A 13825-nucleotide genomic window follows, 5' to 3' on the forward strand; every position below is an offset into this window, starting at 1 on the left:
CAGCAGATAACGCTGCAGCCTCACAACACCGTGGCTCCAGCTTCAATCCTGAGCTCAGGTTACGAGTTTCACATGTCCTCCCTATGTCTGCATGGGTTTCCTCCCACCTCCCCAAAACATGACAGTAGGTACTATTGGCTACGATACAAAGCCCATAAATGCCCTGGGTGTATTCCCACTTCACACCCAGTGTTTCTGGAGAAGTCATCTAGATCAACTAGCGTAAAGCCTTACCAGAGAAAAGCGGTTACTTAAGCCGAATGAACGAATGATCTGTGCATTTCCGTTGATTGAGTGGTGTTTGATGACTTGGCACAACGTCTTTTCTATGCATGGTCGTGTTAGACATTAGCCCTTTTATTTTTACTTTCTACCATTCCCTGGTATATGCATTGATTAAACACCCAAACCCTCATTCAGTCCGAGTGCTATGCACTGTACAACAGTTCATGCTAGTGTACCTACATAAGAGAGGAACAAATCCTTGTTAAGGTGTACATATCCAGCCTCAATAGCCATTCCCAGGCCCAGTTGAAAAACTACATGGAAAACTGCTGTCAAATATCAAGGTACTAAACTGTTTCAATATGAATGTCCAGGTTACCACTGACAACCACTGAGAGGTATCAACTAGACAGGATGACGAACACCATATTTGCAAGCAGAGCATGATGGAAAATGTCCAGAGACAGGCTCAGAGTCCCAGAGGTTTTACAACAGCTTTGACTGACTCACTGCAACTGTACCCTAGGGTGGACCAATAGAGTGTGGTGAAGTGTTGGCAGTAGATCTAATCGACACCCCATGCTGCTGGACATCATTAGTTTTTGCTTTGGAAAGGCCTGAGATGATGTTAAATTGTAGAAGGAGGGCAGGGTTAGAGCCACTATGAGAAGCACAATACAGTACTTTATTATTCAGAAATGCTTTAAGTGAAATAAACAAACCAAAACAAAAACATACAAACATAAATTGCAGGTCACAAACTAAAACATACAGACAAAGTCAGGTTAATGGTGAAGGCTCTTTGCCACCACAGGCAGAATCCAGAGTCCATTCATGGAAGCAATCAAAAAAAAGTTGAACTACTTAATTAAAGTGATGTGAGAAAATGAGCACTGTTCTGCAGAGGCTGAAACTGGGCACAATTAAAACACAAAGTACGACGCAATGGAGGTCACTCAAACTGCGATTTTCTCTGACCTCAGGACAGCACTTGTATAAGGGCAAACTGCTCTTACAGTGGACTAAGGGGTATGTCATGGCAAACACCAAAAAAAAAAAAAAAAAAAAAAAAGGAATACTTCAGTTATAAACAGAAAAGATAAAAAGCAAGAGGTTATTTTATTTGCTTTTGATATATAGATATATTACTTAGCAAACTGCTATAGTTTGTTTAAAAATAACCATGTTGAACAGCCACCAAAAGCCACATCCATTAAGTGACCAATGAATAACATATGACCATCTAGAGTGAGCACAAAATGATTAGCAAATCTGAGCACACATACACCAACATCATCTTAGACATAACTAAAAGACTGTACAAATATACACTAGCTATATGATTACATGAAATTCAGGATTACCTGTAATTCTAATAAACACTCATTCGGCCACATAACAGTGGCTAGACGTACATTAAGTATTTTGTGGAACTTTCAAAGAAACAAACTAAAGGCAAACATATTCAACTGATTGGGGCATTTTAAGTGTTATCTTTCCCTAGCCTGAGGAAAAGCTCCTTCTTGCCTCCGTTTCAGTAATCTAATTTAACACTCGTCTCTACATTATCAAAAGTCTGACATTTTGCCTTTAAAATGGCTTCAAAAAGTTTACGAAAGTATCCCATCTCACTGCCCGTTAGCGTGGTCCACAAGTTCAAGTGAGGCAGCACTGTTGATGTTTGGGAAACGTGACATGTGAACTCTTTGCATTTGTATTTTTAATAACAGTATTCAAATATCAGACCTGTTGCTTGCCAAGGCAGGTACCTGATTGTCCAGACTGACCCTCTTCTTTGGGCCTTCCTCTGTTTTGCAGCTGGTCTAATGACCCATAACCATTTTCACCATTGAGAGAATCCTCTAGGTAAGAGTCACTTGTACTCTCTTCACTTTTTACCACACTAGCTATCTGGTCGTTCAACTTGGAGTCATTTTGTTGTGCTTCCTTGAGCTCTCCCTCATCATCACTGTCTGAGTCCACAGAGATGGGCTCTGAATTTATAAGTCCCCCAGGTTTTAAAAGTGTCTTGACTGACTCATTGCAACTGTATCCTCTGGTGAACTTTTGACCATTAGAGTGTGGTGAGGCATTGGCAGTAGATCTAGCCGCCACCCCATGCTGCTGGACATCACCATTAGTAATAGCTTGTTGTTTAAGCAGTCTAATCGCACCGGCAGATCTGCCTATGATTTCCCTAGATGTCCGACTTTTTTGCTCCTTTTCATGGGATTCAAAGTAACACTCGGTGTCAAAGTCCATTACGTGCTGTAACTGCATAACATGGTGCATTTTGAATCCAAGCAAAACACTAACTTTCTGTTTTTCACAGTCACGAACACATTTCCTTCGTCGATTTGCAAAATGGCTTGAAACATCCGATTTCCACAGCCAGAGACTGGATGCTAGCTTGTCCACTTCTCGGCGAGTGGGGTAGGGCTGCTTGTTAAAATACTGGGTGAGAAAAGCCTTGCGAGCCTCATAGGACTCATTCTCGTGGCCCTTTGGGTTTAAGGCCAAGACAACAGGCTCCTCTTTTTGCTCAATTAAGGCATGTGGGCCTGACTGAGTGTAATCTTCTGGCCCCAGCTTGCGTTTCTTTGGGTCAGTTTCGCCATCGTTTTGAAAGCCGGCCCGTTTTAAGGAAGCTCCCTGAGCCTTGACAAACCGAGAAGTTGAAGACCTGCTGTCCTGGCCGTTCTGAGTTTTGCCCACACCCCGGCAGTGCACTAGATGCAATGTGATAGTAGAGGCCGTCATGTTACTGGTGTAGACACCAAGACAATGTATGCACTTATAGGTTAGCTTTTTCTCCACTGGATGCACCGTTTGTATCACCTGATGTCTCTCCCTCAAGTGGTGTGCAAGGGAATCAGAGATAGGACCCTTCAGAATGGAGAAGCAGAGTGGACAAAGGGTCTTGCCCACATCTCTCTTATAGGGAACAGCTGTCTGTGGTCCACTCTTAACAACTGTTGCATCTGGGGTCTCAGTAGGTATCTTTGGGAAGCGTGGATTTGGAGGCTTATTTCCCTGTGTAGGGGGTGAGGATTTGTTTTGGGCATGGAATGCCACAGACTCTTCAGGAGCATCCCTCATATTGTAAGTGGTGACAATCAGCTGGACATTCTTGGGGTTTCCCTGTTGAAGGGTGAGATCAAAAGTCAGTGGGGAATCGGTGCGTACCCCAACAGACTCATTGGGATGTGAGCCTCGCATGTGTACCACCAACTTCTCTACATCATTGAAAGTAGCCCTGCAGTATGGACATGATAAACCATGGATAAGCATATGGTTGAGTAGCGTGTCGCTAGGCAGGTAGCGGTTGCAATATAAGCATTTACTGGTGAAATTGTGGATCTTCATGATGTAATTGGCCACTGCTGGCACCTTTTCAGCTTTGTGTTCTTTCTCAAAATGAGAACTATACACATTTTCCGGAAACAGCTCATTGCAGATTGTGCAGATCTTCCATTTCTGAGTATAAGATGTGCCCAGGACAGAGATGCCTTTCCTGGGAGCAGCAGATGTTACACTAGCAGCAGCTGCCTGGATTCGTGAGGTCAGTGGAGGAATCTTCAGAACAGAAGCAGATGTTGATGCAGAAATTGGGCTGCGTAGACTATTAGAAGAAAGTTGAGGTCTGGATGTTTGGGATTGCTGGGTCACTGAAAGTTGTGCACTGCCTGGCAAAGCAATGCGCACTTGCTGTCCCCCAATGGACACTGCCTGAGTCGTGCCAGATTTCAAGCCAAATGTACCCGACTTCAAATTAACACCTGATAAGAGCCGAGTGGAGTTCAAACTCCCTTTAGGAATTACGATACGACTCAACTGCTGTGTAGACAATGGCCGCAGCCCAGAGGTCACCAAAGTGCCCTTTGTTGTAGCACTAGGGACAGTTTTGTCTACTTGGGATTTAGGGGCCACCATTATAACAGGCTTGGCACGAGGTACAACAACATTTGTATGGCCAATCATGGCAGTAACTTGGTAACCAATGCGTTCATGGTCCTCAATGACATGCTGCACTAGTGCCTCATAAGTACGGGGTACAAAAAGGCACCGCTTACAGTGGATGGCTGAGCTGTTACTGTTACTAGCACCTGCAGGGCTATTAGAATCTGTAATGCTACCTTTGCCTGTGTCAGGACTAGCTGTTGATCCATTAGGAGTCATTGTCTTCTCGCCAGGTTTAGCCAAATACGGAGCAGCAACATGTTGGAAGTGTTCCCGATATATGTGCTTGCGCACCACATTGTATAGTGGGTCCCTATAAGTGCATTTCTTACAGTAGTACACTGCCTGCTCTATACTGTCTCGAGGCTTGTCCAGGCGATTACCATCCTTCAGGCCAGCTATTGCTCCTTGGAGGCCCCCAGTCCTCTGGCGCACCGCATTGTTGGGTATGTGAAAGAGTCTGATGTGCATCTCCAAGGTCTTCTTGTTCCCATTGTAAGTGCAATACGGGCAGTTAAGAAGGATACGATTCTCAAAATCCTCACTGTGGACATTACGAAAGTGGCTCTTATAAGCAGAAAAGAACTTAGAAGAAAATGGGCAGTCTGAACAACAGAATGGCTTTGACCGGTAGTCCTAAAAACAGAAAAATGAAAACAGACTATTAATAATAAAAAAAAAAAAACAGACCAACTTACATAATGTAAGTATTTGGCTGCTGCTGCTTCTACAGTCTGTAGCACAAAGTAGCTATACTCACTTGTGTTTTTGTAAGAGAAGGATCCCACATACACACATCATCCCATGTGGTGTTCTTGACGTAGAACTCATTGGGGACAAAGTCTTTATAGTCCTACAGTAGAAAATGGAAAAAATGTGGAAAATGAATAAAAATCTAAATACTTTTCTATTTAGGTTTAGGGGTGAAAGTCTCTCTTATCGTCAAACATATGAACAAAATACATTCAGCAAAATACATTCCATACAATTAAAAGTTCATGGAAACTGGCCAGTGAGCAGTCAATTTAATTTATGCAATTTCTTGCTCATTATTGGGCAAATATGAGAAATATATACATTATAGAGTATTGGATGCATCAGGCCAGGGGTTCTTTTGTCATCAGGGACACAGTTAACTTGTACCTTTTGGTCTTATCACAAAGCACTATGGCTTGGCCAAAATGCAAACACTTGTCATCACCCCGAGAATACAATCCCTACCATACCAAGTATCATCAACTGAAGCTTTTCTTCAGCAGGCACTGGGAAACTGGTCAGGGTTAAGGGTATGATGGATGAATCTGAATACAGGTCAATCCTAGAAGAAAACCTGTTCTAGTTTGCAAGAGCCCCAAGATTCTCAATTCTATGCAAATCAGGAATGGCGCCATAAGGCAACAAAATCGATATGACTGACTTGAAAGACTCCTCTGTGTATGTCCCTAGTACAATTATACTACATGGCCAAAGGTTTGTGGATACTTGACCATCACACCCATATGTGGGTCTTCCTCAAACCGTTCCCACAAAGCTGGAAGCAAACAATTGTATTGGATGTCTTTGTATGCTGTACATATTACATGCATTACAATTCCTACACTGGAACTAAGGCACCCAAACCGATGCCAGCATGACATTCCCCACACACAACCAAAGTCCATAATAACATGGAGTGGAAGAACTGGAGTGGCCTGCACAGAGCCCTGACCTCAAAGACACTCATCACTTTTGGGATAAACTGGAACGCCAACTGTGGCCCAAGCCTCCTCGCCTGACATCAGTGCCGGACCTCACTAATGCTCTTGTGGATGAAAGGGCAAATTCCCACAGCCATGCACCAAAATCTAGTGGAAAGCCTTTCCAGAAGACTGGAGGCTATTATAACAGTAAAGGGGGACTATAGTCATGTGAAAAAATAAGTACACCCCATGGAAGTTATTGGATATTTTGACATATTTGGACAAGCAAACATTTGATCATCTTTGAAACAGTGCCTATTAATGGAGCTGACATACTTGAACAAAATCACAAGGAAAATTTACTTTTTCAATCATTTATTCAACAGAAAGATCAATAGATGCAATATTCTTCTGTGAAAAATTAAGTACACCCTTGGCCTCAGAAGCTAGTATTACCCCCTTTAGCAGAAATAACTTCTTGTATATGTTTTGCATAATTGTCCATCAGTCTCTGACATCGACTTGCTGAAATTTTTGACCACTCTTCCATGCAATATCCTTTCAGTTGCCAGATGTTTGAGGGTTTTCTTGCACGTACTGCCCGTTTCAAAATCCCCCCATGGATTTGCTACTGTGCTTAGGATCATTATCCTGTTGAAAGGTCCACTTTCGGTTCAACTTCAACTTTCACATTATCTTCAAGCACTCTTTAATATGATGCAGAATTTATAGTTGAATCAATAAATGCACGCTGTCTAGTCACCGAGGCAGCAAAGTGACCCACAACCATAACATTTCCATGACCGTGCTTCACAGTTCGTATGAGGTGCTTCTCTTGAAAATTTTTGGAAAAAAAAAAGCTCCTGAAGTCTTTGGCCAGTGCCAAACATGTCTGCTGTTACTCTGGCCAAACAACTCTATCTTTGATTCATCTGTCCAGAGCACATTATTCCAAAAGGCCTGGTGTTTGCCTATATGCTCATTGGCAAACTGTAGTCTTGCTCTAACGTTCTTTTTACAGTGGCTTTGCATTTGTATTTTTAGGCTTTTTCCTGGCACGCCTCCCATACAGGTCAAATCTGTGCAATCTCTTTCTGATCGTAGAAACTTGAACTTTTAAATTTTTTTTTACATTTTTGGGTTCTTGGAGACTTATTTTTGCATCAGACGGTCTGCTCTTGGGCTGAATTTGCTGGGACGGCCAGGCCAGTCAAAATCTGCGCCACCTGTAGACAATTTTACAGTGGAATGATGCATTTCAAATAATTTGGAGATCTTTTTATATCCCTTGCCAGACTCATAGGCATCCACAACTTGTCTGTTGCTAACTGGGTAGCTTTAGAAACAATATACATCTACATCAAAACTAAAAATAAAATGCTGGACACTGCAAGCCACAAGAGAGAACAGTAGTGGTTGCTGTACGCTCACAAGGCAAACTACAAACACCACAAGCAACTTGTCACCTGCTAGTAGAGTTAGCATTTTTTATTATAACAGCTGAGACTTTATTTAATCAAACCAACAAGAAACATCTATGAAAATTATCATTAGACTACTTACTTCTACAGACTACATCAACATAGGAGCTGCAAGAGAATGTGTCTTTACATACACCACTTTCGATGGTCTACAAATCTGGACCATGTAGTTTAGCTACCTTGCAATACAGTTTACATGATTACGGTTATTACTGGGGAGATTATTTTCAGAATGAATGTGTCTACATAAGACTTGTCCAAGTCTGGTGACGGCTCTGCTCAGGACATTTGAAAAGCAGCCTGTATGTTGTACTGTCCAATCATAAGCCAACTGTCCAATTACAAGAACTCAAACTAAAGGAAGCCCACCCCTCTTTTGTATGTTGAAGCATAAACTCTTCAATAAATCCATCAATACATCCATGACTAAATACTTTTTTTTTTTTTTTAAATGTTTAATAGTTCCTGGCAACATGGTTTTGAAATGTTGAGAAATAAATTAAGTGAAATATGTCAATAAATACCAATTTAGAAAATGGTATAATACATAAATTATATTATATTATATTAATTATATTATATTATATTATATTATATTATATTATATTATATTATATATATATATATATATATATATATATATATATATATATATATATATATATATACACACACACACACACTTACTTTACGTTAATTTCATTATAACTGAAATCTAAAGGAATGATCAGAACAGTGTGGGAGTGCCAGATCACATCAATGGCTCCCTGGCAATGTAAATAACTCTTGTACAGTGCTGGGGTTAAAGAAACGTGTAGGAATGACAGAGCAGAGCCTCCACAATAGTTTTGTTTTCACACGTGAGTCATGAACGTTGCATGGTGTGTCGGTGTGTTTCTAGCAGGGCAGCACTTGCAGAAAGCGAAAATAAGGTCAGAAACTGTAGTGCTGGCTTTTCAATGTGCCCATGTGTAACTAATGAGTATCAGCATATGATCTTTGCTTAGCTAGTAAAGCTTGCATTACATTCTCAGGCACCGGAAAAACAAATAACTATACAAATAGACAGTACAACTAAAATAGAGAAATCGCACGAGCATGGAAGAAATGGGCAGAGAGTTACAGAGAAAAAGGAAGAACCACTGCATGAAGTGCAACATGCTCACAAATTTGTTGATTTAGAGTAAATAACGGAGGCGGACCGAGTAAACTCATTCCATCTGAAAGAAATGAAAATACTGGAGCTCATATTTTTCAATGTGTCACGACTGAAACTTGTACCATCCATTAACTGTGGATTAACTTGTACCACCCATTACTCTATTTTCTACTACTATTTTCACTATTACTAAACACTACTATACATTTTCTCTACCTAGAGACACATTAAAATATGTGTTTACAATAATACATTGTATTTAGATCATTAGTAGAAAATAACTGAGAGAATAAGGTTGACTAATTATTTTGCTTTAACGCCCAACAATTATAGTGGTTCAGCATGGATCGTCACATTTCCAAGCCCTACAAAAGGTTCATTTCACACCATAAACAGGAGAAGTACTTCATCTGACAAACTTAAAAAGCTTAACACTTTCAATTACATAAGCTTTTAAATGTATTTGTAGTTGCTGCAGATCCTTTAATGCATTTTTAGATAATGTTGCATGCTGTAAGCTTTTTCACTAAAATTTCAAAAGGCCAATGAAGTAGGATCAAGAAAATAGAGTTCCATTCTTTCGATCAATCCCAATTTTGAGTGAAAAAAAAATATTACAACCCTCTTAAACATAACAAAAGGGATACAATATTGTTATGAACTGCTCAGTCTGAAAGCTTTTTCTCACAAAAATATAAATATAGGTGGGCTTTTTAATTGCTTTTTTAAACTTTACCAGATCTGGAATTAAGTGCTTTTAAAATCACTTGCCAAATTGCATATTTTCCCCGACTTTCTAGATCTGCTTATACCCCCCCCCCCCATTTTTTCCTTTATTTAGTCCTTCACACCTCCCACCCACCAGTCAGCTCTCTGCCATCATACGACAGCTACCAATCAGCTACCATTAGCATTACCATGGGCAACATAACCCACTCGGAGGAAAGCGTCATCTGCCTTCTTCTGCTTGTGTGAGCTCACAGACGCCCATGATTGGCTAGTGTCACTATGACTGACAAGGGAGAGACTATATGCATCATCAGGATTTGAGCTCACGATCTCCAGACGATAGGGCGAGCTGGTTTTAATCTGCCCGCATCACACGGTTTAGTCATTTCTAGTAGCCGTCGTGTGAATTATGGCAATTAAATGTTCTCATTGCTCTTCAAAAATAAATACTTGCCTATAAAGTAATTATAAAAATGTCTACCTGATATACAATGTCCACACTGATAACAGTGTTGATGCTTTAATAAACAAAGTTAAATGCAACAGAATTGCTTTGCATGTGTATTAATCGAATATTAAAGACGTCTTGCCCCATTGGTGCAAGCCACATGAGCAGAAGTTGATAGGTACTGTAGCATCATGTTAATAGAAAATTATTAAGACAACAACTTGTGACAACAACCCTTACCTCAACGTGTTCCTTGCAAAACTCTAAGCCAATATCCCCCAGTACTTTCTTTACATTTTTCCTGGCTTTCCGCAAACTGCCAAGGTTGTTAACTGGGAGTTGGAACATGCTGCCCACCTATAGAATTAAAAACAAACAAACAAAAAAAACAGAGTAAAACATTAAAATGCATGTTCAAAATTCGGACATTCTGAAGTTTTAATAACATTAAGATACTGTGTCAGAACTATACCAGCCCTATAGCATGACCCTCAGGTTTCAAAATAATGTTTTTACGAAACCACGAACGGCTAAAATCTTTGGGTTTGACTATGGAGCTCTACAATCACCTTACACATCAGTATCAAGCTTAAATAATAGGTCTTACAATTCCAAATGATATTTCTTTAAATATGAAATCACACACATACTCAAGTAAGAGAACTAAGTGCAACACTTGTAAACCTTGTATTTATATTATAACTTGGATTGCAATTCCTGAGACATTCAAAAACAGTGAGGAGTATTTGAAAACTAAATTCTCTTATAAATGCAGCAACGTTTTGTTGATAAGATTTCAGAAAATCTTTTTGATGTGTCAAAAGCTCTAACCATCTTTGGATATTCATAAGAACCTCAGGATCCAAAGAAGTCAAAGACACACCACATTTTTTAACTAATCAGCCGGCAGGGACAAAATAAATAAATAAAATAAAAAAATCGGGTCTTCTGTAAATTATTCAGCTTGTTTTGTTGACTGAATAATCATCTCGTTTTACACTCTATGACAGAAACTGATAGTGAACGCCGAAAAAAGGGGACATTTTAAAATGCTTATACACTAGGGAGTGTCATAGTACCAAATAAGCTGACAATTCAAATTACGTGCATGTCCAAGTGTCAACGTGATTTCTAAACCTTTCAGTCTGATCTTCTGAAAATGTCGGCATCTTCTGAAACTTTAAAAACCCTTTGACGAAACATTTCTATTCTGATGGGAGTGGTCTTGTTCAGGATGACCCTGCCCCCATCCACAGGACACGAGTGCTCACTGAATCACCTAATGAGTATGAAAATGATGTAAATCATATGCCATGACCTTCACAGTCACCAGACCTCAACTGAACACCTATGGCAGATTGTGGATCGAAGTGTTAAGACAGCACTCTCCACCACCACCATCATCATCATCAAAACGCCAACTGAGTGAATATGGGTTCAGTACAGTTGCAGAGACTTGTACAATCTATTTAATTTAATTTTTAATCCCCACCCCCAATATCTGTATTAAGGCTTGACTGTTTATTGTTGCCGTTTGCAATTCTGCTATCAGAGAGTGATGCGTACTACAAAACATGATTTATTCTGTTAACACCCTGACCTCCGAGAGGTTCCAGGTTAGTTATCCGTGACTGGATACACAAAAATAATAGCAGATGTAACAAAAGTTTAGCACAGCACAGCAAAAAAAAACCAGTATGTTTCTGAACAAATGTCCTTCATAACCCGTGCGATCAACACTTGGGTGTTGATTTCACCTCCACCTCATAAACAACTCGGTCACACAATCGACGAAGGACTTAGGTTATGTATCCGGCTTCTCTGGAAACTGGGTGTACTGTACTTAATTTTCTTCCTACATCTGCCTGGTCTTTCACCAAAAACACAAAGTAGTCTGAGGTACTTTCTATAGTGAAAATAAAGATATACACAGGCACTGAACTGATCCTTTAACTGAAACCCAGTGACAGAGATGGATGATTCACTGTCCATCACCTCAGTATCACAGCACTGACTTCGAGCTCAGCTCTGTATCTACCAAAAAAGAAAAGGAAAAAAAAGACAGACTTCCTCCTCACTCTAGCCGTTTCTCATTCAAAGTAGATGGCGCTAGAGAACAGCTCTACCCTGTCTGTTATATAAGCCTCTCCCCACTCTGCCTGCCCTTTTTCCGGCTCTCTTTTTGTGCTGCCTCCTGAACTGCAATCACAGAATGGCGCCTCCTATTGAGGCAGCAGCTGTGACACGGTGCAAATGTCTGCAGTGGATTTTGGGTGGGGGTTATTTTCAGCTTGGCCATCTTAGTGCAGGTGATCTGGAATAATGTTATCTTTACAAAATAGGTGATCTGGGTTAAGGGAGACAAAAAAAAATAGATAAAATATATATACAGAAACAGACACCCAAAAACTTGGTCCACCTTCTGAATGAAGATACTTAAACATACATATTCATGTCTGTGTGTACACATACACATTTTATATGTGTACATATACACACACACACATCACGCTGCAACAACATCCATATTTTCTTCTAAAGCTGTGCTTGACGTAAAATCAATCAAAGAAAAGTGAACTTGTAAACTCCTGTGCATCAGCTCAAACCAAAAGTAGATATCTGTATAAAATGTTTTGTCCCCCTCCCCCCTTTTTATATTTTAAATTATACTGAATGCTGAACTTTCAGTCAGAATAATACCATCTCATCAAACGTAATATATGGTCAAATTATCCAGATTCAACTTCCCAAAAAAGGATGTCACAAAAGTATCCCATTATTAAGCAGGCATTCATCCAAGAGTCTTGGACGTGTATAGGGCCAGTAAATGAAGCATGCAGCTATCACAGTACAGTATTTTTTACAAGTTATTAAATAGTAGTAGATTTGAAGTTCAGTGGACGTGTAGAGACGACAGCAGGTGACTCAATTATCACTCGTGTCTACCTAGTACTTCTTATACACTAGACGAGTTATTTATTATTTGTTCTTTTGTGACAAACCAGTGACAACAAACTGTCTATAAATCAAGTGGCTAGCTCCGTTAGCTCATGATTCTCGAGCCTTCCTCCTTGTGCTTGTTACAAGGGTTTATATGGATGACCATCTCGCACCGGCTAGTACAGCTTTCTAGCTTGCCGGCTAGCTAAACGTCTAAAAACGAGTATAACCCTACCCTAGATATCTATTCCGCTGTGAGCACTTCATTTATCTCATTTAAAGCCGCGCTTTATCCATCCTAGCTTCAAGAGACTCGCTGAATTCTTGCCGTTTGCTAGCTAGCTAGTAACTACTGTAATTTTAGCTAGCTAGCAACCTCGTCGCTATGTTGGCCGGGGGTATGTTTTTTTTTCTTGACGAAATTCGGTTTTATTAGTTAGCCGAGTAGCTTGCTAGACACACAAAGCAGTTAGGTAACTATCTACCCCCCCGAGTCTGACAGCACACACTTTTACCTGGCTCGGACTCGGCTTCCCGCTGAGGTAGTCGCCTCACACAGCACAATTGCTGAGAGACAAAGCACAAGCGGCGCGATCCCCGTGCTGTCCCTCCTCCTGTAGCCTGCAGCCGGCTCTCCGGACTAAGCGATGCCGAGGCGGACACACCACACCGAAAGAGGGAGCTCGACTCCTGCCACTATCCGACCCCGGAGCTGTCTGCCTCTGCTTGTTCGACTGGCGGGGATTTACTGCAACTCATCTAGAAATCCTGCTGAAGCGCCGACAGGGAAACTTTGCCGATATAAAAAGCACGCATATCACGACAGCCTACCTCATTCTAAATAATAGTAATAATTAAGCACAATTAACGCACTCGCGGCATTTCCTATAACAATGCATCCCTATCCTTAACATGTTCCGTTCAAAATGGCGTGTGAAAGAGGGCGGAAGTGACATATGTGTTTGATTAAGATAAAAGGGACAGAAAAAAATCACGATGGCGGCAGAGAGTCGAAGTGCGAGCAGAGGTTTTAATTAGCACTTTACCTGTTCACGAGTGCCCTCTTTAGCTTACCTGGAATTCGCAGACTTCAAAAACCGGGTGTCTTAGCGCCGGGTATTTTTCCCAGTGATATCGCAGTAAACAACCCCCCGTGTGCAATAGCACCTAAAATATCCATAGGGGGCGCCATTTGCTAAAACGT

At 40.7% G+C, this 13825-nt stretch overlaps 1 protein-coding gene across 3 annotated transcripts; it reads right to left on the minus strand.

The window, feature by feature from the left end:
- Positions 1-889: 889 nt before the first annotated feature.
- On the minus strand, positions 890-13768 carry adnpb (activity-dependent neuroprotector homeobox b). Of its 3 annotated transcripts, XM_053643359.1 has the most exons (5): positions 13696-13744; positions 13137-13389; positions 9922-10038; positions 4946-5038; positions 890-4821 (listed from the first exon to the last, which is right to left on the minus strand). In XM_053643359.1, the coding sequence occupies exons 3-5, from the start codon at positions 10027-10029 to the stop codon at positions 1966-1968; spliced, it is 3057 nt and encodes a 1018-aa protein (XP_053499334.1). In that variant the 5' UTR covers positions 10030-10038; positions 13137-13389; positions 13696-13744; the 3' UTR covers positions 890-1965. The 3 variants fall into 3 exon arrangements, with proteins under 3 accessions (XP_053499334.1, XP_053499335.1, XP_053499333.1); XM_053643360.1 differs by lacking the exon at positions 13137-13389 and having other exon boundaries at positions 13696-13768; XM_053643358.1 differs by lacking the exon at positions 13696-13744 and having other exon boundaries at positions 13137-13673.
- Between the last annotated feature and the right edge of the window lie 57 nt (positions 13769-13825).

Source organism: Ictalurus furcatus, chromosome 15 (assembly GCF_023375685.1).
Source record: "Ictalurus furcatus strain D&B chromosome 15, Billie_1.0, whole genome shotgun sequence".
Classification (NCBI taxonomy): Eukaryota; Metazoa; Chordata; class Actinopteri; order Siluriformes; family Ictaluridae; genus Ictalurus; species Ictalurus furcatus.